Here is a 26,186-nt window from a genome sequence, read left to right as displayed (position 1 = left end):
CAATTTTATCCTGGTCAAGACTAACTATCGTAATGTTTTGGTTTCTTTTCTTGAAATAGGCTAATCCTACTCTTTGATATCTATGTCTCTGGATAATAGATTTGTTGTTTAGATAGATGGTATTGAGGGTTTGAATATTTTAATCTTTAATTGTGCGTAACAAAGATTATCAGTCAATAGTCTAATGCAAAGCAGAGAATAGTCTGCAGTAACTTCCTAATCTGCAGGAGCTATCGGAAAAGTTTCTGGAATGAGTCAGGTCCAGATTTGTAGCTAAATTAACTGACAAATCTTAGTTTTCTGTCACAATCAATAAATTATACCAGTTTTAGACATATGCCATGCTGCTGCTGCTTCTTGGGTTAATTTAATCTTAAAACGTTTGTTTGTGTTACAGAGCCTGAAAAGTAGCATGAATGAAAACATTGTTATAGGAAGCTGCTACTCTTCCTGTCCTTCCCACCTTGCCCAAAATATCCCTTAGACCTTGATGAATTATTCAAGAGTGTGTACTATGCCTCTCCTGACAGCTAATGGGATGGACAGAAGGAATGATCCCTTCTGCAGGCTCCAAGGATGAGGGCTTCCTTATTGCAGGCCTTCTCTTTCACAATAGTTCTTGCTCACTTTTTTCAGTCCAATCATTGATTAAAGGCTTGTTTGTGCTGATGGTTCCCTAGATCTGGCCATGTGCATATATGCAGATGTACCATTTAGTACATAATTTAAAAGAAGATGTTTGGCAATATCCATGTGATTTATTTCTACAATAAGACCTGATGTAAAATCATGAATGGAATTAAGGGGCATTCCTGCTGCTTTCTTCATTGATTATAATTTATAAGTAATCTCATAGATATGTCAGCAGGGACAAGTTTTGAAATGCTTTATGTTTAGGCAACTTTCCTCACTTTCACTTACTGCTTTTCAATGGCCTGAGTGCATGACTTGACTGACTTGACATCCCCTACTTTGGTACATTGTTCCATACCCTACTAGTATGCAAACAGTGTATTTAACTGAAACTATAATTGTAGAGTACTTGAAATGTCAACTGAAACATTGTGGGAGGCATGTTTTCAATGTTAAAGCAGCTTCCAACAATAGTCATTATGGCTTTGGTATGAATAGTTTGCTAATGTAAATGTTAATCCAAGATGTTAAACCAGGCTGCATGCAGTGGACAGAGAAGTTGGTTGTAAGGTGCATTTACGTTGAGTGAACTGCAAATGTGCTTCAGGGAAGGACTGAAATTTTGCATGATGTGTGTTAAAGAACTTGATCCTTTACTCTTTTCCGTGCTTGCTCAGAAAGTGTTTGCATAACAAGTGTATTGTCTGAAAATTTTTTCAGATAAGTTTTATGTGGATAAATCATACCAAGAAAAATACTGAATATTTTTTTATTTCAGCTGCTTTTGGTGATCGTTCAAGAAGCATTATTTTTAAATTATCTTGGATTCTGAATGGTACAGATTGTCTGCACCTGTGTTCTTCGAGTGTCGGAACGAGTCTGAGTGCAGCTTTTTATGATCTTTCCATTATACCTTTTTCCATGAGTTGCTGTCTGCTGTCCTTTGTTTCATTATGTTCATTTTTACTGTTTCATTCTCCAAAGTACTGTTGGGTCCAAAATGCTATTGGGGAAGATTAGGAATTCTTCTGTATTCATGTAATTTTGCACACAGTCTTTTCTTAATCCTTTGGACTCTTCTGTCCGAAAGATGGATATCTTATTTATTCATAGGATAAGTGACAGCATTAGAGGTAAAGGATTTCCATGTAGTGAAAGAGTAGTTGCAGTCTCATTCCTTAAACACAAATATATTTCCCATCATTGTCCATGGGGAAAGTGCCAACATTTAGTATCAATTGTCTTTACATAGCTGTATTTTATTAATTTCATCTTTTTTTTTAAACAAAAAGCTATTGAGCTCAGGTAGCCCAGTTTCTCTTACTGATTCTTGCAGTTAGTTCCTTTGAAATTAAGAACACTTATTGAAGGATTGCTGTTTACTTTGTTCTGTGATTTCTCAAGTTTATTTTCTGTGGGTATATAAGGCTAGCTTATCGTGTGCATGTTTATCTTTGATCAGTAGCTTGCACCTTTCAATGTTAATAGGCATTGTGAAAACCAATAAAACTGATTGTGTTTCATAAGATCTTTGGGAATATTTTGTAAAATCTGTGAGCAATAATAATATGAGAAGCAAATAAACCTGAATGTGTCAATGCTAACCGAAAGCAGTTAGAATATACCAAGAATATACCAAGTTATGTGGAGTAAATGTAGAAATTTTCATTACAATGCTGTAAATACACATGCAGTTTTATTTTCCAGTACTTTCTGTGTGAAATAAATATGTATTTCTCTAGAGGAAAGAACTATGTTGCTCAGCTTTAATTCTACATCTTATTTTGCAAAAATAATGTTTAAAAGAGTCTTGGTATGTGTCTTGTTTTTCTGTTCCATGAACACCAAGGGAGATGCAGTAAAAGAGTTAATGCTTCGCTTCTTGGGGGAGCAAGCTGCAGTGAAGAGACAAGTTTTGAACACCAGCTCTGTGGAGCAGTCATTTGTGGGCTTGAAACAGCTAATTGTAAGTAACAATCTTTGTAATTTAGTATGTATTAAATACTATGCTTCCCTAAAGATAATTGGGAATTACTGAATGTGCAGAGAAACTGGGGAAAAAAATCTACAAATCAATCTATCCGTGATCCTGCCATAATACTCACCAAACTACAGTAATTTTTAAAGGGAATGACGCTGGGATTTAAATATTTGGTTTTAAATCATGCAGTAAACATTTTTTTTAATATGCAAAAGTTAGAGAAAAGGTTATCTTAAGTGACTGTAAATTTTTTTTTGTGTTGTAAATGGTTGTAAAACAGATTTTAATCTCTTTTTTCCATACATATTTATGTTTTCACCTGAGTGTTTTACAAAAGGCAAGATGTACAAGTTGTAAATGGTAATGCCTAATTTTTTACTTCAGTGCAGGAAAACTAAATTGCTTCCAAAGGAAAGCTTAATTTAATCCTTTCATTAATGTAAATATTTCTGTCCTGTAAATAGTTGCATCTAGCAGCCTCGTGAACCTTCCTTCTACCATTGTGTTCCTGTATGAAACTCATTACTATTACATAACTGAGCCTTACCTAATCTGGTGACATGACAAGGTATTTTTGACTCATTTTATTTTTGAACAAAATGGGTGAAAAATTACTGAGGAAAAGCTGTGAGGAATTACGAGTGTTAGGACAGTCTGTATTTGATATTTAACGTCTTTTAATCTAAGTGTGTGACTTGACTTGTAAAGCTTCAAAAGAGACAACTTTTTTGTCATGTTGGGAATACTCTGGGAGGTTTCAGCAAGCACTGTTAAAGGAATTCAGCGGTGATTTTGGAAACTAAAGCCGAAAAACAGATTGTGATCTCCATCCCAGAGACAGATATTTTTCAGTTTGACTCAATGTTTTGCTTAACTTGAGAGTTTGGAGGGGGAAACAAAATCTTATAGGGAAATCTTGTACCTATTAGTGTCTAAGTAGGACAAGTGTTTTTTCTGCACTTTCTTTCCCTCTTCCAGAAGGGGAATGGGGAACATTTTTCCATTTAGCCTGGTAGTTGGTGTCTATGCAAGATGTTCTTCTGTGCTGCAGACAACCTTGTAGCTTAAATACAGTGCTGGTGCTGATACTGTTTTAGTTTTGAACATGCTCTTAAGCTCCAGAAGAGCCGTGTTAAGGTTCTTATGCTCAAGGCAGCGAAGCTAAGGAGGCAGTATGCAGCTGTAGCATCTTTTGCTACCTGTAGATCATTTTTATTTAAAAACTTGTCTTATTAGAAGGGTCGGGGGTTTTGTAAAATTGTAGCCATTCAGCTAGAACTCAGAATGTTCTTCAATTTTCAAGGCTCTCAATCATTAGCTGTTAATTGTTTTTTTATTATACCATTATAACTATTTCTCAGTTTCATTTGCAGAATTTTGTTTCTTTTTATGATGATAATTAGTTGGTCAATTTTTTCCCTGGCAAACATTGCTGGTTTTTTCTGAAATTCTAAATGTAGAAAATTTATTTCTGATTGACAACAGTCTTTAATGTTTGAAAGAGATTTCAGACTTAGAAACATTAAAATCCCATGCTAGATGATACTAATTAAAAATATATATACTTTTTAATACATAGGCCAGAATGACATATAATAAGTATTCTGTTACCAATCACCAATTTTACTTTATGAGTGAATTCCTGACCACATATGTGCAGTGAATAAATCTTTTGATGCAAAGGACCACTTACAGGACATATTTTCATTTAAGATCTGGTTAAAGACTGATGCACATTGGCAATATTGCTATGCAGTTTCCATAACATTACAGTTTTTTTCCTTAGGAGTTTATTTGGTATCCTTGAACTACACATGAACATGAGAATTAGTGAGATTGTTTATCACTCACCTCAATCCCTTGCAGCACTCAAAAGACTGTATTTCACATGGGTCCACAGTACAGAAGAGAAATGCTTGGAATTGGGATAGACTTCAGCTTCAGACTGATACCTGTTATTTAAGAGTTTACCTGTGAGCTGATGTCCAAACCCTGAAGTCTATAGAGGTCTGATAATACAGTCACTGATCACATCTAAATTTAGTCTCAAGAATTGTCACATGTTGTAGGAAGACACCAGTGGCAGGTGAAACAAAAAGTGAATGTTAGGTTCTGTTCTGAAAAACTTGTTAGGTTAGAATTCTCAGATGATCTTGGGTGGGCTCCATTGTATTATGGAATGGAAAAAATTTAGAAAAAAAGAATGCTATTCCAGGTTTTTATTCCATTGTTTATTAGTTAAAATAGACAAATAGGAAAAGAGAAGCAAAAAACCACTGCTGCTACTTTCAAAGGCTATTCCAAAACTTCATTCCTTTGCTTGCTAATCAAAGGAATTCTAATCAGTCCTCTCTCAAAATCTTTCTTTCTAATCGAAGCTAAGGTTGTTTACAACAATTTAAGTGTTTTGGTCTCATGTTGCTTTTTAAGTAATTTTCTTTTCTCAGTATTTACTTCCTCTCCCCTGCTACTTTGTATGGGTAAACAGCAGTGGCAATTCCAAAAATAACCCATCTCTAGTAATCTAGTCATGGATGCCTTCACAAGCATCTTAGGAGCTCTTCTCAGAATCTCTTCCAATTGAAGCCAACATCTTTTTGTTATCACTGCCCAGAGTGCACATTACATTGTAAGTTACATGACTTTGCAGGTTAAAGATCTCATATGCTGACACTAAATCATCTTATCCCTCTTTGGTGATGTGGTCCTTACATGTAGTGACGGTACTTCCTAGATTACATCTACAAATGCAGATACCAGCTCTTTTCACCAGGGTCACAAAACAGTATCTTAAATTTGATTGGTTCCAGTGTGCATCCTAGAGTAATAACTTTTCACATCCATTTAAGTTAAAAACAATTCTGTGGGTAAGATGAAATTTCTGCTTGCAGCAAAGAATGTTGGAGACTGATGTCCTTTTGGGGGAATCATAGTGCAAAGTCTGCAAAAGTTTCCTGAAGTACAATTAGTTGTTAGAAAACAAAAGTTACCAAGAAGTTAGTAAGCTGAGCTTCCAGAGGCACACCTTTTCTGATGAAACCACCAACAGCAGCATCATGCCTAAGACAAATTCTTGCTCAGCAGGAACTGAACTAAGGTGGTTAAACTTGGTTAACAAAATTATTTTGGTCTGTAGTTGTTTTGAGTGAGATTTGTACCAGTAAACCAAAGATAGTTTATTGAACAACTGTACTTTCACATTTTGAATTTCTGCTATCAGATGGGTAACAGTGGATTGGAAATGTTTTACTGGTAGGGTAATGGTGTGAATTGGTGTAGTTGAATTAGTTTTACAACTTTGGGGCTTGTAAGAGATACAGGAGTGCTGGAGCAGTTCAGTAAAATAATTCTGTAATAACTAGTGAATAGAGTTACACATCTGTACAGGGAAGGTTTTTATATTTTTCAACTGAAAGCAGAATATCTTGAGTTTTCAGTTTCTGAAAAGTTTTATCAATCTGGCATAGGAATATGCATTTACGTCTAGAGCAAATAAATGTGAAGAGCTTGTCTTCACAACATTGCTTTGTTTTACAGCAGCAAATACAAGGTGCAAGCTGTGATTATGTTAGTTCCTGTTATTCCATATTTTAGATTAATTGTTTACACTCATTTTAAGAAATAGCACAGTCTGTCTTAATAGAGACCCCTCTGATGTTTTGAGTTGTAAACCATAAGAAAATTTTGTCTCAGTTATTATATCTAAAAAAAGACTGCTACATCTTGCCACTATAAATACACAGTGTTTGCTCTAAACATACAATCATTCTTCAAGTTACTAGGCCAGGAAAGGGTTACTAACTACATTTTCTTAGCTGATGTGGAAGTGCTCTACCAATGTAATTTACAGGGGAGAAGCATGTCATAGCTAGTGGAGGAGGACATTTTAATCACTTTAATGGTGTTACATGTAGAGTTAATGACTCCCTTTGAGTGTATTTAAAAAAAGTCATATACTGCTACTTTTGCACGTGATTAATGTTGTGCTTTTGCATATATTTTCAAATATAATAAATCTGGATACAGTGGTATGGCATACATACTCACTTTAATAAGTTAAAAATTATCCTTGAAAATAGGGGAGGGGATTGTTCTTTTGTTTCTAAATCAGTGAGCAATTTCTCATGTCGCTGATTTGAGAGAAGATGGAAGATACAAGTAGCACAAATAGTAGCTGGGTGCTTGTGGGAAAAGGTTGCATTTCTACTTACTGGATAAAATTTCAGTGCTTTTCCTGAGAGACTGAATAATGTTATAAATTGTGTATCAGTGGAGTTCCCTTTTTATCACTGAACACATTTTCCACAGACATCCAGTCTTCATGACTTGCTTTGCTAGACAGAAGAATTGCATTTGAAACCTGTTTTACTATGCAGTTTCCCTGTCTGTATGTAAACCTCCCCCAGGATTTCTGTGTTTTTGAAGAACAGAGAAGTTCTGCAGGGAATAGTGCATTGTCTGTTGGGTGGCTGCTCTGCTTGGCCCAGCTTTGGTGTGTGTACATCAGTCAGTACTGACATGATTTTGTTTTTCTTCTTTTCATTTTTGGTTATGTATATGGACCAAAAAACTCCTTTCACAAGATAAATATCTGGACTAACAGTGCTCAAAAAGTACAGAAATCATACAAACTGGTGGCTTTCATTAAAAGAACAACTTCGATTTCGGGGGGGAGAGGGGCAGAAAAAGATAATGCTAATGTCGTGTGGAGAGAAGTTCTCTGCTGCTGGCTGCCGCTGTGTTAGTGACCTAGTTGGCAATAATATTTGGTTGACAGTATTTTTTCTTGTAGAAATTAATGTTTTTACACAATAGCAGATAGATGACCGTGTCCTGATCATCATAGAATAATTATTTTTGTCTTTGAAGATATTCTTCAGTATTTTTGATGCTGTATCTGAAGCTGTAGTGTCCATACTTGCTTTAGGCCTCAACTTAGGACTTACAAACAAAATTCAGGAACCAGGGACCCAGACTATTAGGACTGTGTGCTTGTAGACCATAGGAAGTGTGAAAGTGACTGACCTGCAAGGTTTTGAGGGGTGTTTGAAATACCTGGAGAAAGATTTCTGCTGGACTGGCAACTCTAAGTTTGGTACAATTTGCCAGACAAAATAATGTGTCCAGTTTGTTTCAAATTAAGTTGTACTGCCTTTTATTAAGCTTCCACAGAGAATTATGCTTCATGATCAGCAGGCGGCTCTAATTTTGAAATCTTGATGAATGTTATGTTTCATTTTCCAGCAAAGACTGTTTTCACAATGACTGTCAGACTTGCTTTTCCTGGCTGTCTTGTTCTATAAAGAAAAAGTATTTTTTGTCCATGCCCAAAATAGAATTTAAAAAATTGTAGCAACTAAGTTTGTCATAAATGATCCATTTTTATTTTTGGATCCTAACACTCATTTGGGAAGAAAAGTTGTGCAGTTTTGAGTCTGTGTTTGCTTCTATTCTAAGGATAATAAGAATTTAATTTGTCTCTCCAGAAGCGGAATGAATTTCAGGTAATCCGTGTCAGTATCTTTCTGCTTTTCTAAGTTGATACAGGTAGATGTTGAAGGATGTTGTAAAGGCATTATCAGTTCCTGCTTTTCCATGAGAGCGTAGGTGTCTCAGATTCTGCCATGCTGTTTTGTGGTCTTGCTGTCTTGCTTCTGCATTTCTAGTGGAACTCAGCTTTTTATCTGGCATTTGACATTGCAGGGGAGAGAGATGAGGTGGTTAGTGCACGGTGGTGTCTGTAGTGGCCCTTTGAACTGTATGGCTGCAAAATGGAGGCCAGAAAGTATGAAAACTCTTCAGTTGTTACTACTAATTTTTGATGTAGCTGTTTGCTGTATCGACATATTTTCTAAAACATTGGAGAGGATTTAATAAAATACCAGTTTGAGGTTAGCATCTGAACTTGCAAGTACCAATATAAATATATTTTCTTTCTTACCGTTACATCAGACAACATGACAATTTCTATTACCTTTTTTTTAATGTATTTAAGAAACTATTTGAAAGAAATATGACTTTCAGGAATAAGATATATTTATTTCAGAATGACCTGCTGGATACATGTCTCTTGAAAATCCCTTCTGTATGATAAAAAAGTATGACAACTTAAAACTTGTGAAATATTAGTCTGTGTGTTAAGGTCTTGGTATGCTGCATCAGCCTATACAAGGCTATACAGGCTACACATTAATGGGATGGCAGTGTAACAGGACTGTTAACTAAGAATAGTTTTGTTTTATGAATAAAAAAATAAATTTAACATTTTGAAGTTAGTCATGAAATGGAAATTCAGATGTTTACATTGTATAGGTGAAACAGTTGTTATTGTTCTGAATTTATCATTTTATGCATTGTATTGTTTCTTGTCCTTTGTTCCTGATTGCTAGGAATGTTCTGGGCAATGTTAGGAAAGTTTATTTTCATTAAGTGAACTACACTAGGGGTTATAATCTGAAATACTGAAGTCAGTAAGATACGAATAGACATTGAATACTTTGTAATAGTAGAGTAATTTGACTGTGATTATTGATAATATATGGCTGGGAATTTTTTTCTCCTTTTGATGAGAAAACAAAATTATGGATATTATACTATATTCATTTATATTATCAAATATTATATAGCTTTAATTTTAGAATTCTGTATGGGTTTGTATATTCTTTTGGTTTAGTGATCTGATAATATTAATGCTTGATTTCACTTTTTGCCTAATTAGATGTGCAGCTTTGACAAACGACATTCTACTTCTCACTGGCCAGTTCTCCTGACCTTGTCATTATTACTGATGGGTACAAGTTGCTGCTTCAGGCAAAATAAGCAGTTGTGCATTTTAGGGGCTTTATGATTTTGCTACTTACTCTTTTCTTCTTCCCAGAGCAGTAAAAACTGGAGGGCAGCAGTTGACTTGTGTGGGCGGCTTCTAACTGCCCATGGTCAAGGCTATAAAAAAAGTGGACAGCCTGCTAACCATACAACAGATTCTTTACAGGTACGTTTACAGATACACCCTTGTCACTGTTTTCCAACAATATTCACAGTGGCATTTTTTTTAACATGATCAAACTTCTTTTCCTAATTGTAACCTAAAAACTGAGCTTACTTAAACATTGTAGTAAGTCACTTTCTCTGTTTGCTAAAGGAAAGTAGGTCTTCATTTAAAACAAACTTATTTTTTTAAGTAGAATTCGATCTTGATTGTATGCTTTTAAAGGTAGTCACACTAGCAAAATGAAATGTTCTGCTGTCTTGAAAGACTCGCTGTGCTAGAGTTCATAGAACTATCTAGACTGTGAACTTTGTAGTAAGATTTCAAATGGGAGAATGTGTTTCATGTTGATAAGAAAGTAAGAACCCAATTTAATAAAATATTACAAGTGGTTCAGATGTAACCCAGATGAGAAGTCATGTTTTTGGCCCTAGTAACTATAAAGCTCATGGAATTTCACCAAAATCCTAAGAGATTTTAAGAATAGCATAAAATTGGAAAAACAATTAATATATCAGATTGATAATTCATACATGCTAACTCAGGTTAAAGAGAGATGTTCTAATTTGAAGCAGGCTAGTTTTTAAACTTCATCTTCATAATTTCACTATCTTTACAAACAATTAAACCATCAGTCCTCTGTGTTTTGTTTTAATGATCTGATGAAAAGTATTTTGTGAAAGAGCATGTAAATATAAATCCCTATTCTTTTCAGTGAGTAACATAGAAACTCTTTACTCAGCTTTTATCAGAAGAACTTAGAAAGTTGAAATTGTATTTGGATGTGGCTTGTGATTGAACCTAATAACAGATTTTCCCCCTTTTTTTTTATATGTATTAATTTTTAGCTGTGGTTTGTGAGACTAGCACTGCTGGTAAAACTGAATCTATTCCAAAATGCAGAAATGGAATTTGAACAATTTGGAAATTTAGACCAGCCTGATCTTTATTATGAATATTACCCTCACGTATACCCGGGACGAAAAGGTAAAACACTTGATTTATAAAATGCTTTTCATTTTTGCTGATTTTACCGGTCATTATAAAATATTAGTTGAATTCAGTTTTTTTTAATTCTAAAGCATTGGTGAACTTTGGATTATGTTGGTTTTGTTTTGTTTGTTTTCCCCAGAGGAACATGATTGATTACTACATTAAAGTATTGTTCACATTATGGAGGTTGCAATCAGGAGTAATAAGAAGTAAAACAATATAGGTAGGCAGAGTATTTCATGATGCTGCTATAGAGGAATGTTTTTTACAAGTAAATATAATAGTTTAGATCTATAGTATTGAAATTAAAACCCACCAAGCTTAAATATTATGTTTTAGCCAGAAACAGGCTGTAAAAGGTGATGAGAGAGTTTATGGAAACAGAACGTATAAGCTTTTCCTCTTACCATCATCCAGGTACTATCAGTATGCTATTTTTAACCCTTGCATGTCCATGCAGACAGGTGCTAATGCAGATGTTATTTTCTGGTTCCTAAGATTAAAAGAAGAAATTTAGAGCTAATTTAATAATTCTCCTTAATTTAAGAAATGGTTGAATGTAATATTATTTGCTTAATAATTGAAAGTAAATAAAAACAGAACTTTACTGTGGATCTCGTTGTTGAAGAGGAAAAAAACCGCCACCAAATTCTTTATAAGCAGTTTGTCTCAAGTTACAGATGCACTACTTCCCACTACTCCAAATAGCCCATAGATTAACCACATAGTTCCTCTACTCAGGGTATCCTAGTCCTCTAGAAGCCCAGGTTTGAAAAATTGCTAGTTTTAAGAGCAATTTCACTCCCGTTCAGGCTATTTTGAAATTTTATTTTTTCTAAATCTATTATTTAGAAAAAATAAGTCTTTGGTACAAGTATGCTGTTGAATGTTCTTATGTTCTTGGGCTTTCATATTTGAACCACAGTGTATAATACAACATTTGTAAGAAACAGTTGTTATAGCCAGTGCCACTCTGAAAAATTATAGTCCATTTTACATGAGATGCTGGTAGTCTTGATGGGGTAACATAGAAGGTACTGAGATTTTGAGATTGCTGAGGAAGGGAAGTTGGTGTCAGAAAGTTGGGATTTTTTTACAGAAGGTAAATGATGCAAAGGATCAGTGGTGGCCCATCAAGGCCAATGTGGACTGCCTAGAACAAGTCCCTCTGACGTAACTCATCGTCTTTCAAGCAATCACTGGCAATCCACTGAGAAGGAGCTGTATAATTTTCAAGAGTGAGAGAGGTCTTGGTCATCAGGTTGCACAGCTCCTTGAATCTGGTTATCTTTGGGCAACTCTGCACTTGATGCAGTGCTGCACAGGATTAGTCTTCCCCAGGCCATATGTATGTTTCCACATCTTTTTCAATACTAAAAATAAGTTCTTTTTGTCAAAGAAAAATCCTTGCAGGTCATGTCAATATTTGAGGTGCTTGAGTCCTCATGCCACAGATCATACAAATAGTAGCAGCTCTGGATAGTCTGGCTGACTGCTGCAGGCACCTGTTCTGGGACTGAGCTTTGAATCCAAACTGTTCTCGCAACAACCACTCAACCACTGTGGCTATTTCATACAAATTATGAGGGTATCGATGAGGCATTCGCGGGGATGTAGGAGAAAACAAGCACTTCTTTTTGGCTGACATTTAACTACACTATACTGGATTATGGACAAAGAAATCTGGTATAAATGCATCATTAACTGGCTAATTTAAATAAAAAATATAGATAAATCATTCATAAATCTATTAGTATGAATCCACAATCCACTGCTGTTTGGTAATTTTGCATATCATTTTGTGGTGTAACAAGCATAAAAGAAAAGGTTTTGTTTCAACATTTTAGTTTTGATTTATGGTATATAAATGGAGTAAGCACTTAAAAGTCAATTTAAGAAATGAGAGTATAGATATAAATAATGTACACATTAATTGTAATGCATACAATATTTTGCATAATTTTTTTGTATTCAAAATATAATAAAAAATGTAATAAATTAGAAAATTTTCTGGGGTTTATGCTTGAAGTTGGGAAAGCTTTGAACTTCTTACAGCAGTGAGAATAGTCCCTCATCCATTAATCTCGGAGAAATATACCTCAAAGAATTTAAGTTACAAGTAACTCTATGAGGAGTGGAAGATTTTTTTCCATTAATTTTACTTAACATGGCCAACACGTTCCTCCTAATTTCCTTCTAAAGTTCTTTCCCTTTTCGCTGCACTACTAATCTCCGTTTCATCCTCATATTTTGTATGGCATTTGCAGCCATGCTGTGCATGGATCCCATTACTGTTGTTTTCTTCATGGCTGTAAAATCTAGTCTTTCTGAATTCTTTCTTTCCTGGCTTCTACATGCTCTTTCTTCAGTCATCTCCATTGTTTGTAGGTGTACAGCCTGTTGGGGAGCGTAGTCTGGGATCCTCTTATCACTCAGTGGAATAAGTTAAGTCACTCTTAGATCATTCCTGTTTGATATGGGGCAGAGAGCAAACCATTTCCATTTTCTAGTAAAATCTTAAAATTATTCAGTTATATATCTATTTCTTTTAAATTCATCTGTGTAAAGAAGCTAAAAAGTATGATTTTATATATCATTTTTTTGGTTTTTAATAGATAGGTCCTTAGGTCAGGAACTCTGTTCCAGATTGCTTCCTGCACATCTCATTGTACTCTGTGGGGTATATAAGGCTGAATTTTTGTCATTGTTCTCATGACTAATGAATTTCAGGATATTTTTTTTAGGGTTCTGACTTTGTATTTACACAGTCTGACCCACTTCTATTCATATAATTTGTTTCTGTGTTCCTCGTGATATTTAATGAACTCTCATATGATAGATTTCCTAACCTGAGATAGCCTTTCTCTTGGTAATGCCTATGTGTTTCTGAACAAGTGAGAGCCAACAATTAAAATGGAACATTAAAATGCTATTTCATGCTTTTATGAGATAATTTGGTCTTGTTTCTGGTTAGTAGATCAGGAAGTTACAGAAAAGTTAGTGCTACCAAGATCAGTGTTCTAAAGCTACAAAACTTAGAACAATTTATTTTATATTACAAAGAAAAGAAACTTGCATAAGTAAAAATTGGACTTTCATTCCCTGACCAGAGGTTTATATAACACGGGGTGGATTTTATTTTTCTTTTCTTCTTTTCATTCTCCCTGTGAAGAGAGAGCATAATCTGTATTACTCTGAATGAAAACAGTCTCTCTTCCCTGGTGGAAATTACCTAAGTGAGGAACATGTCATTAAATATCTAGTTGTATGTGTTCTAGAAACTGATTTCATACTGTACACCTTCCCATGAACTCTGTGACTAATTCTAGGACAAGTTGTTTTGAAGTGTGGCTGTGTTGCAACTCTAGGGATACGCTAGTGTGTGCTGCAATAGGCTGACACTTTTGGATGGATAGTGACAGTTTAAAAAAATAATATATAAATATATATATATTTCTATCAAAATAGTGTGACTCTAGACATTATAACTACTACTTTAGCATATTTTACTAGGTCTGTGTTACTTTTATGACTTTACTACTACCCCTTGTAGTTAGATGTTTTATTAGAAATACATGAAAAAATGGATTGAAAAAATAGTTGTCTAAGATTTCATTTTTTACGTGTCCTTATTTACTCAAGTAGTGCTCTTAATTTGTTTCTTTTATTCAGTTTTGAAATTCAGATCCTCCTAAAGGAATCATATCATATGTGGTTTAGAACTGTCATTCAAGCCCATATTGTAAACAAGTTTTCAGTGCTGACATCTAAGGTGAACTGTAATAAATTATTATTGTTATTACATTTAATAACCTTATAAACCAGAAAAATGTGTAATGAGAAACTTGTTTTATGTCTAACGCAGAGATGCTGTGTTAACAAGGGAAACACACGGAATTATATCTCTAATACCCACAAAAGACATTTTACAGACACCTGCACTGTGTGTAGTGCAGAGGACTGTGTACAGCTCCAAGGCCTACCTGCTCTCAGAAACTTGGTCCTGTTTCTGAATGTCAGCCTATGCCATAAGTAAGGCCAGACTTGGACTGGGGAAATTATCTCCTGTGTATGAGACCTCTATGGTGCTGTCTGGCCATTTTGAGTTTACTGTCTTCCTTTCTTCTTCTCTCTTACTTGTCTATGCTAGTAGGAGGCAGCCTGGCTGAAACTTCCTTTTTTTTTTTTTTTTTTATCCATGGGGTTTGATGATGCTATAAGTGAAATACTGGTTTTTTCAGCCATGTCAGGTTTTGGTCAGTGGGAGAACTGTAGCAGAATGGGAAGTGGTGTGGGGAAAAAAGAAGAATAATTGTGGTAGGTGAAGAGACAAGAGGGAATAATCAATGTAAAAACAAAGATAAGAGGAGAAATGCACAGACTAAAGAAACTATGGCATATAGAGTGCTCCTGTCCATTAATAATGCCTGATTTTTTGCCCTTCACTTCCTTCTTCCATTTATCATTGCAGACCTTAAAATTTTGCAGGAAAGCAGAAGAAAAAAGTTACTCCCATCACTGTTACATGTGGCACTAGTTTTCTCATGTGTTACCACAAATGGTGCCTGACATTAACACTCTCACATCAGACTGATTCAGTCTTGGCAGTTACTTGGGAGAGTTCTTCATTCAGGCTCATTTTGGCAGTAAAAAAACATATTAAAGCCTCTAGTGGAACTGGTTTGCCCATTATTTTCTTTACATTACTGTGTATATCTCTGTTGTGTCTTTAAATACACTCTCCATTCATTTGCTTCAGAGCTACCTTCTATCTGTGAAATCAGCTAATAGGACTTGAATAAATACCACTCAAGTGTTGTGGTTCCAGTTGGTTATTCAGACTACTCAGATGTGCAAATACAAATTTTTCAGAAATAATGTAGATATTTTAGTTAAGAAATGTATGTATAATTTTAAGGGGGGGTAGAGTGCTGATGAAGTACTCAGTTGAGCTTTCTTTCCCAAGGCTACATAATCTCATTGTAGACAGTATCAGCTTAATATAGGATTTCTTAACACTATGAGTAAGTAATTTCTAAATTCTGCTTACTGCAGCTATCAGTAGATAAGATGTAACGTGATCTCTTTGAGGTGGGGCAGTTGTTGTAGGGTTTTTCCGTATTCTTTCTCCTATGTTTTTCTTGTTTCAGTGCAAGTAACTCCAAATTACTGAAAAAGTAATTTTGACATCTTTCAAAACCAGATCTAGATTCAGAGTACCTGTGTTCTTAGGTCACTTGCAGTTAAATTGTAAAAAATATGCAAGCATGAAAGTTCAGATAAAATTTTCAAAACGTTTTCCTTACGTGGGTACAAACATTTAGGCTCCTGTCTCTTCTTCAGTCTCTCTGGATTGAAAAGAATAAACAAAAACTTGGAAACTAGTCTGGAAACTAGTGGATTTTTAAGTATACTTCTAATTGCTAGTCAGCAAGGCTAGGATTCAAACTTACTACATTATCCCTCTTAAAAATCTTATAAATTATACACATATGCTTTTGGTAAATATATGTGTGAATATAAAGGCAAGGATTTACATCTCTGTATGTATATGTATGTATAAAGCAGAATATTTTTCTGAAACTAGATTTTCTGTATTTCTCTTTTACCCAGTGAAGGAAGGATTTTTCTTTTTTTTTTCTTTCATTATTGTCATAAGATCCCACTTTATACTTGTAGTAATTGGTATCTGCCCTTCTGCTGCTCTTTAGTATTTAAGATTTGTTGAATAAGCTGTAGAAGTCACATCAGAAAGCATTTCTGGTTACTAGGTTTGCAACAATAAAATATGAAGATACAATGGCTGGCCATTGGAATCCTCTCTTTTCTGCTCTAAAAGGGCTGCAGATGAGGGCTGCATTTTGAATTTGATTGACATGGGGTGGTGTTTGTGTTTTGACAGTTATGAAAATGTGCAGCTGTTCATAAAGAAATAGAAATTGAAATCTGTGGTCTTAGAAAATTAACCTGATCTTACTATTTATTCCATCTGTTCCCATGCTTTCACAGTATCCATTTTCCTTTCAGCAGACCGTTTTTTACTTTTTAGTTTTGCCTTTTGTATGCTGATAATACATATATGTATAAGAATAAGTAATTCATACAAAAGTGACAATCAAAAATCATATTCTTGGAAAAAAATTCTTCAGTGTATTTAGAAGTGATATCTAAGAAAATTGTCTTAAAATTAAACCATTTTCCATTATAAATTTTTTATAGCTTATTATGAAACCCCTGAAGAGGAGCAACAGAGGTCAACTGTAAAACATCAAGCTAGAATAAGACCTATTTAATTTAAAATTTCAATACATGCCTGTAATTGTAGGGTGTTGCCTTTTGTTGAAATTACCTTAGCTTGGCTGACATGGTTTTACTGCGTAAGAGGGCATTATTGTAGAAGTCTGAAGCATGAAGTAGAGAGCAAAATGCATTCTCCTGTGCTCCTAAGCAAACATTTTAATCACAGGATATACTATTTGTTTTAAATACTTCCTTGACATGTTGCCCTGTTAAATTCAGTACTGAGTGAAATATAATAGAGTATGTGGGTTTAATTCCAAATAGTTTTGCAAAAGACAGCATGCAATTAATTCAAAGTTCGTATAAAATTTTCTTATCCCTAGTATAGGAACCTGTTACAAATAAATATGTCTTGCCCTCTGTGCTTTAAGTATGTGGCCTAACAGTAAGAGAACAGACAATGTAATGTAATTTTTAGTCTGACAAGCACATATATTTCTGTTACAGCTGAGTGTTCATGTAGTTAATTTTACTTTTTTGTTTTGTCCCCCCCCCAGTGTAACCATGTTCACTGAGGGAAGTACAGTTTTTTCCCCTACTAATCTGTTTTTATGGTTAAGTTTTGTACTCCAAATTCTGAAACCTGCCTTTCAGACCTTCCTTACACTATTATTATTGACCTTCTAGAGTCAACAGATGTGATTTACCTCCTCCCAGTTGTTTTCTTGTTAACCTAAACAATGTAAAATGAAAATTACAGTGTTTTCTAAAATCTCAGGCACATCATTGTAAAGTCTCTACTCTTGCCAGTTTTTACACAGCTGTTAATCAGGAGTTACAGAATTATTCTTGTGAACAGATCTCTTCACGTGCATTTTCAATACTGCCATGTAGGTCTTTCTGAGAAGTGTATGTAAAATGTATTAGCACTTTATATAAGTAGCACTCATTGAAAACTTTACCAAATCTAAATAAATTTATGGCCATTTTTTTATCCAGAAAGTCAGTTTATTAGTGAAGGAAATTAATTAGATATATTATGCACACCTCATATCATTTAACTAAAGAGAAGTTTACTTGTAGATAGGAACATATTTTTTATAAGCACAGTATTTAATGTCTGTATTTGGATGAGTGGCTTGAATAAGTGCTGCTGGTTTTTTATGAGCAATTTGCTCATCTGATTTGACCTACAGTTACACAATACTGTTTACATGGACTGGTAAGAAAGTTTGTAGGAGAGCATGAGTGTAGTTTTGTGCTTTCTTCAAAAAAAAAAAATCTCCTATTCAGAAGGATTCCAAGGAAACTGAGGAAGAGGGCAGAAACAGTATTTCTGATATTTTAAATAAAGTTAGCAGCCTGTTTAATAAGCAGTAAGTAACAGAAATCCACTGGATGAATTTCCTGGATATTTACAGTAAAATTTCTTCTATTTATGTCATGAGTTTTGAAAAGAAATAGAAGAAATAGATGCTAGAGTTTTAAATCCTCCTGTGTGAAATTGTAGTACAAATTCTGGTTTGACAAGACTTTCCTCTGACTATCCTTACACCCTGGGCCAGCTTCCGTCTAGTTTTGTTTGGGAGATCGGTCATCAGACTTGATATAACACTGAGGATCACACTGGAATGTTTTTGGTCACAAACCATGAAGGAAATACTGAGTGGTTGAGAAATAATACATCAGTAGAGTATATTTTGAAGTAATATAGTTCTAAATGCCTGTTACAACTGAGGTCTTAGTTGTGATAGGAAATAAATCAGATTCTTATGGAGTCTAAGTTGACCTGGAGTCACATTCATCATTTTGACATCCCGTGACACCACTTCTGATGATGTAGATTGCTAATGGGTTCTTCTTTCCCCTGACATGGATCTTAGTAGCATGGCTTCATTCAACAATACATAAGATCAACACTTTACAAAATATGCAATCCAAAAAAAGTGTTTTACAAAACATTGTATAAATTTTATAAAAATCTGTAATGTGAGATGTTCCATCTCTCTTTCATTAAATACCTGTCATGTACTTGTACCCTGAGCTGTTCTGGTACCAATCCAGATTTTCTGTATGATTGTTAATTGACTTGACCTTTTGCTGCATTTTACAAGAGGATGTAATGATACAAACTTGTTCAGAATTGACAATGCTGCAACACAGTCATTAACCAAAATGTTGCTAAAACTCTAGATTCCTTTTTTTTTACCTTTTTCTCACTAATCCCATTGAGTGCAGCAGAATGTTCATCAACAGTAAATTAAGACTGCTTTCTTGAAAAAGAACAGTACCAAGCTAGCTGGTTTTAGGCAGAGCGCTTTTTTTGGCAGAATTACTTTTGCATGGTGGAGTTGCAACTTGGTTGCCACAGGGGTGGTAGAGGTACAACCAGCTGGAGTTCACATTTGGTGAACTAAGTTTGCAGTACAGCTCACAACGTGTCTACAAAGCAATTTTTCTGTGGTGTTCTGGCACGGAACTTACTCTTAAATTATTTTCACCTTGCTTTTCATTGTTGTTCACCCCCTACATTGACTGTGTGTCTTCACTTGTGTCGTGTTAGGTACTAGTCAGGATATACATAAAATATTTCATGTGTTTTGTTACTGATTGAATAAACTCTTACACTTCTCTTAATAGAATTTTAAAGGCAGTTTTGTTTTCCTGATGTCTATTCTACGTATGATGGTGCTTTAAGCTGATGTGTATGTCCATTACGGGAACACAGCAGTCACTGAAGCCATGGGGAATAGTTATCATTGGGAAAAGAGAATTTATGTAGATGTAAGTGGCTTACTCTGAAGGTCATAATTAGTGAGTTTTGTGATTAAAATTTTGTCAACCTTTAAAAAATTGTGTTGAGGCAGTGACTCATTCTATATAGCATTTACCTCTTTGACATACAAGCCTGTTAAGAACAGGTGCAAAAATGTTTTTAGAAGGCGCTTGAGTCCTGTTTTTGAAAAAAGATGAGGCAAGAGGTGACTTCAAAGGGAAATCCCCTTAGAATATGTCTAAAGTAAGCAAATGTATATATTAAAATACTAGAACTGTAGCACAGTATTTTGCAAGGCCTACTGCTCCTTTTTCCAGGTCTGATTTGGTTTCAAATAGTTTAGTTTAAGTTCATTATTGTTGTCTGTGTATCAGGATTATGCACTTATCTGAAAGCAAGGTGTTGCACACACTGGAGTTCTGTTAAGCTCCTTAAACTGCCCTTGAAGTCAGCCGGGATGCTGATAAACTCAGAAAATTGGGTCTTTGGTAAATGTTGTAATAATAATAAAGATAAAAGTAAGCTAATGTGAAAATTAAGACATTTTTCTCCCCACATATTGCTTAAATTTCTTTCCCTATTCTTTGATGTTGTGAATGAACCAGAAAATACACAAAAATATGCCAAGTGGTTTTGTATGCCCTGATTATATAACTCACTCACAAGCATACTTTTAAGGCTAGTAATTTTGTATTATTTCTTTTGCATTGATTGTAAAATATATATAATTATTAAATGTTAGTAGTAATGTTGAGTAAACTTCATTTTTGTTTATCCCTTGTTTTAATTAGTTTATAAAAATCTTTAATGAAACATTATACTTCCTTGCACAGCCTTGTTTTTGAAAATCTGAAGTAGATGCACCTGCTTCTTGCCTTCGTGATTATGGTTACATTTGCTTGCCTATTTAAAACATTTTACATGTCACATAGTATGAGAAAAAGTTTCCTATTTTCTCATCTTTCACATCTTTCATCAGGAGAAGAAAAAGATAGATAGGCAAAATGGACTTTATGAGATACACTAGTGAGAAATACCTTGTTTAATGTCGGCAAATCACTAACTGATCATTATAACAAACACACTTAACAAAATTAATTGTGTTTCTAGGTTCCATGGTTCCTTTCTCCATGCGGATTTTACATGCTGAACTTCCCCAATACCTTGGTAATCCTCAAGAATCACTTGACAGACTTCATAGTATGAAGATAATCTGCGCCAAGGTAACAGCGTCTCTATGCGCTAACATTTCTTAATGTTTAAGAAATAAATTTTGTTGTCCTTAAAAAGAACATTAAGTTTCAGTGATGACTTGTTTTACTCCCATCTTGATGCAAATATGGAGCTCGCTATTAAAAGTAATGAAGTGCCTCTTTCCTTTTAGGAGACATCCTTCTCTACTCTGTGGTAGCTCTGACTCAAATGAGTAGAACAGGGGACAACTTTTGTGCTTTTGCCAGACAAGATGTGGAGGACAGTGAGCAGATGTGTTAAAGGGCGAGTAGAGGAGATTTCTTTCCTTCACTCAGCTGCATCCAGCTGAAAACAGTTGTTAATGACCTTGATCCTTTGGAAATAGTCTTGATTTTTCAGAAATAGCCCAAATAGCTGGATTTGGAAACAACAGTCATTTGGGAATATAAGTACAACCAGCTGAGTTTGTTCTGGGGGGTTTGTTTTGTTTTGTCAAGTAGTATAATACAAAATTATGGCCCGAATTATAACATGGGATTTGTCGGTGCTGGAATTGGAGTCATGGAGTTGTGAGCACTAACTTTTTCCTCTAAAACCAACATGCTGACAGTAAGCATTTGTCCTTAAATGTTTTTTACATCTTTTCCGGGCAGTCTAATGCACCAGTGATTATGAATTGTTACCATGTGATAAAGTCTAGAGGAAATGCAACATTATTGCTTTATCTGTGACACTTGAAAGTTCAAAACTATATAAGATAAATACATGCAATTTATTTTCAGTATTCCATGGAAGTTTCCTATATTTACTCCTTAAATAACTTGGATAAGAGAAGTGAAGGGAAATGATAATTACCAATTGTGTAGTTATATGGCCTTACATATATGAAATCAACTTTCTTCTAGCCCAGCAATGGCTAGGATAACCAAATGTTTACAGTAAAAAGTCCAGTTCTTTGTATTATGAGGGGAAAAATGAATGGTTTAGGTAATAAGAAGTGAATATGGCATTTGTTACAAAGTTGGAAAGAATTGATTTGGAAACCGCGGAGAGATGTATCTAATTTGGCCAAGAAGTGCCACTTCTTAGCACTTCATAAATACAGTTACCTGTTGATGACCATCTCATGTCATAATATTCCTGGCAGGCTGTTCACTCCAGCTGTTTTCTTTATAAACGGTCCTCAGTCTGAAGTAATTCTGTTCTTCTAGGACATGCTATATGCCTCTGTTGCAGGATTTCCTGGTGCTTCTACTAACATTTGCCTACCCTGGTCTGGAGCAGATCAGCTGTTTCGTATCTTTGTTTTATGCAATCTGGTGTTAAGTGCTGTGTTGTCTGCCCTCAATCATGAAGGTGCCACTAGATTCCAAAACCTGAACTTGTTTCTAAGTTCCTTCATCTTGTAACAAAGAGAGAAAACTGTATGAATGTGAATGAGGGAGCAACTGCTGAGCAAAGGTGTTCATCAGCCATCTGGCAAACTATTGAAATGGCCACATCTCAGTTACAGTGTGATCAGCCATGATTCTCCATAGATTAGAGATTGTTGGTAAATAGAGGAGTGAAAGGAAAGAAAATTAACTCCCTGCCTCCTCCCCCCCCACTCCTTTATAAGACCTTTAAGTCATGTACAACCTTGCAGTGTCTGCCTCTGCTCTTTTCCTTTAAGTGCATATCCTTAGAACCTATCCAGTGTACCAAGGAAGCTTTTAAACTATAATACAAGATTTTGTTTGAATATGAACTAGGCTGATTATTTGTTTAAGTAAGGGAAATAGAAATAAAAACAAATTACAAATTATTATATACATATTTCCCTCCCTGCTAAGTTCTTGAAGACGGATCTGTTTACTCCTGTTCTCACTCCATCAACTGCTAGTTACCTAGGTCACTACAAATTATCCCTTTTGCCCTTGGGGGAAGCTTTTTGAGTCTGACTATATGTCTTCTGTAAGCTCTTCTGAGTAGTCCCCTGTTCTCTGCACTTGATGTTGGTTCACAGATTGTCACCTCTTTGTCTCTGCCTTCCTGTGTCTGAGTTTGCAAAGTTTCTCCCAGGGTGGTGTGTTCAATTGCAGCAAGAAAAAGAATGATCTCCCTTTGGTTCTTTCACCTTCCACTAGAGTTAGGATATAGTAGCCAGGACAAGCCATTGTCTCTGCTGATGGATGCTCCTTTTTAAAGTGCAGTACACAACTACAAAAAAATAAAACATACCATCCTTCTCAGAGAAATACTTCTGATCTGTTATTCTAGACACCTCATTGCAGATTACTTCATTTGTTTGCATTCAATAAATACCTTGTCTTTTGGAGCAATTCAAAGACTACAAGAGTATGAAAAAAGGACAGCTTGTATACCTAACTCTGTTTTTAAAAGACAGTTGTAAATTGGTGATAATTTAACCATTTGAAGTTAGGGTTGGCTGACATGTTTTGATTTTTGTATGGAACGCTATTTGTCCAACAATCTCAATCTCAATTGGACCATTCAAGAATAACGTTTATAATGCTTATAAAAACCCAAGGCAAACCCAAGAAAATAACATAAAGGATGTACACTCATTAGTCTTAATATTTCTACGTGACACTTGGGAACCATTTGGGTTATAACAGAATTAATTGGGGAGCTTTCAACCAAAAGCCTCTAGTGTTTTACTTTCCTATTTTAAAAAGTGGAAAAATAATCTTTGGTCATCCGTATTTACAGAAGGGCATAGGAATAGTCATTATGTAAATGAGATGAACTTGGAGTCATAAAAGCTAGAAGAAAGAAAAGACCTATTAGCTCACCTAGTCTGTCTCTTTGCAATGCAAGGTTGTTTTCTAGTTTTTAATGAGCCAGCCTATGGAGCTGAGGCCACATCCCCTGGGAGGCTATTCCAGGGTAATGCTAATGCATTCTGATAATAAGAAAATTTGTCTTTATATTTCGTGTCTGTTCCTTAATGTAACTGTGGGGTTTCTTCCTATCCAATGCTTGCTTTTAATCTGCTTAATTTCTTCTTGCTTTTTGTTGTATATATTCTACAGACACTTGTCAACTTTAGATTAGCTATTCCAGTTAAAGATGTAATCATATTTATTTTGGTCACTTGGTCATTTCAGCCCCCATCTACTTACATACTTCTGGTACCTGAAAGCAGGATTGGAGGTTGGGTGCAAATCATTTTCCGTGTATATATTTTTCCACATATCTGTATATATTTTCCTGCAATGATGTTTTTACCTTTTCCAGTATTCCTGCAAATTTCTAATCAAGATCTGGTTAGATATTTTACATCTTTGTCTATAGGTGTGACATTTGGGAAATAAATTATCTGTAGTGCCAAATGGGTGTTATAGCTTGGGGGAGGAATCCCATGAAATTGTTACTGCCTCTGTGTTACTGCTGGTCCTCCCAACATGAACTGCCTCAATGAGTTGTTGCCTCTGTAAGTCTATGTTGAAATAAATGGTCTCTGAACAGGCAGGCAGTAAGATTAACAATAGCAATTTAAATCACAAAAGGGTTTGTTCTTTTCAAGTGTTCATTTAAAAACATAGGTATAATCACTTTAGTGCTAATAATACTGAGGATGTGCTACAAAATGCTTACCTGGAGACCAAAATGTGAAAAGAACAACAGTTGGGCTTAACCTAAACTCTTCCTTTGTTTGTGCTAGGCTTCCTAGATGTTTGAGGGAGAGCTCCTGGAAATGCTCACATCTCATAGTATAATGTATTTCACTTTTAAACTGTAATCCTTCAAGTGCCAGAGCTCTTCTACCAGATGGGTGGAGCAGTGGCAAATGGGTTAACAGTCCTGCTTCCTAAAAAAGCCTCTGCCAATTGTTACCTCTGCAAAACTTGTCAAAAATACTTTGTGCCGTTTGTCCATCAGCCACTCTGTAGTTCCACCACTCTCATTCATGAGGAGTTATGTTCCTCCCTGGCCCTTCCATACACACTCTTCATATCTCCTAATCTTCTGTTTTACTTCCAAATCAGTGAACTTTCAGCCTCTTAGCTACTGATTATTTTGGGCTTTCATTTTCATACAGCTTCCAGTTCTGGCTCAGTTTCTTAGGTGACATAAGTATTCTGTTTGTCATATGTTATTTAAGTCTAGAGGGTATTTGTCTTGACACCTTGTTTGGTAAGTTTGTAGAAACTGCAATGATCCTTGTACCAGTCTGGGTACTCAAAAAGCCGGAATTCCAGAAGCACCAAATAAGGCTATTTTGACTAAAAAACTAGTGCTGATGAAAAGTTGTGAAAGAAGGAATAAGGTATTAACAAGAGATACATAAGAATAGCAAACTAGGGATGCAAATGGTGGTATGAATAGATTAGTAATTCCAGCATACAGGCAATGGATAGGGAATGAAACAGAAGACTCAATGAAGTTATACTAGCCAGTGAAACTAATGATTGTGCATTTATAAATATTCAAAACAAGAAAAAGCATAGATCATATGTAAAACTGATGAAGTAAATTATAGAAGCGTTCAATCATATTTTTGTTTATAATAGGAACATGGGTGGTTAGAGCTATCTCATATGATATTGCTATAATATAGTTTACCAGCTAAATATTTCATATCAAACTAACTGCAATAGCTTACACAGAGGAACTGTTGGAATCATTAATGTTACTATTAAGCAATTCTTGGAAAACTGGGGAAATGCCCAGATACTGGAAAACTGCAGATGATGTTCTTATACTTAAGAAGGGCAAAAGAGATAAACCCAGGGAATAAAACAATTAGCCTCAAATCAGCACCAAGCTCTGTTTTAATTACGTTAAGTTGAGGTGAGGGCTAGATATCCCCAAGTAATGTCACAGAATGGTTAATGCAATACTCTAATTTTATGCGAATATCTAATTCTTTCCTTTTTGATTATGTTAGTGAGTACGTTTTCAGAGAAACTTGTCTTTTTAAACAAGACAGCCTGTCTCCTTGATGAAGGCCCTTTGTTATGTTTATACCGTTTCAAAAGTAGGAACTTTGAGCCTTATTGAGACTGAGAAACCATCACTAGATATTTTGTAGGGGAGGAGAAAGATCATGGGGTTTAGACCACAGAAAATAGATTATAAAGTGGTTTGGATTTGTGGGAGAGAAGGAATTTTTTTCTCTGACAAGATGCCTTATTGTACACTAGGCATTTAACACTGAAATGTGCCCCTTTTGTTTCTAAGCGATTTCTAGGTGGCAACACTGCTTTTGAGAGTGGGACTGAGAGTCAGTCCTGCAGCCATGCCACTACCATCTCATAAATTGCCACCTATCAGCTAAGCTGCAGTATCTAATGGTATATGCTCATAGTCTCTCAAAATCTGAGATAAGGCAGTTCAGTCAGCCCTTTGTGAACAAATTTTACAATAAATCATAG

General features: G+C 35.1%; 1 protein-coding gene across 1 annotated transcript in view; it reads left to right on the top strand.

Moving 5' to 3' along the window:
• Positions 1 to 26,186, top strand: part of TRAPPC12 (trafficking protein particle complex 12) — a 48,537-nt gene that overhangs the window by 2,776 nt on the left and 19,575 nt on the right. The window contains exons 3-6 of the mRNA XM_018085144.2: positions 2,483 to 2,599; positions 9,492 to 9,605; positions 10,451 to 10,589; positions 20,722 to 20,834. Of these exons, the coding sequence (XP_017940633.2) occupies positions 2,483 to 2,599; positions 9,492 to 9,605; positions 10,451 to 10,589; positions 20,722 to 20,834 (483 nt within the window). The remainder of the gene's footprint in view (positions 1 to 2,482; positions 2,600 to 9,491; positions 9,606 to 10,450; positions 10,590 to 20,721; positions 20,835 to 26,186) is intronic.

Source organism: Manacus vitellinus, unplaced genomic scaffold (assembly GCF_001715985.3).
Source record: "Manacus vitellinus isolate BGI_N305 unplaced genomic scaffold, ASM171598v3 scaffold_11_pilon, whole genome shotgun sequence".
NCBI lineage: Eukaryota > Metazoa > Chordata > Aves > Passeriformes > Pipridae > Manacus > Manacus vitellinus.
Note: the sequence above shows the minus strand (reverse complement) of the source record. Positions and strands in the feature narration are given on the sequence as shown.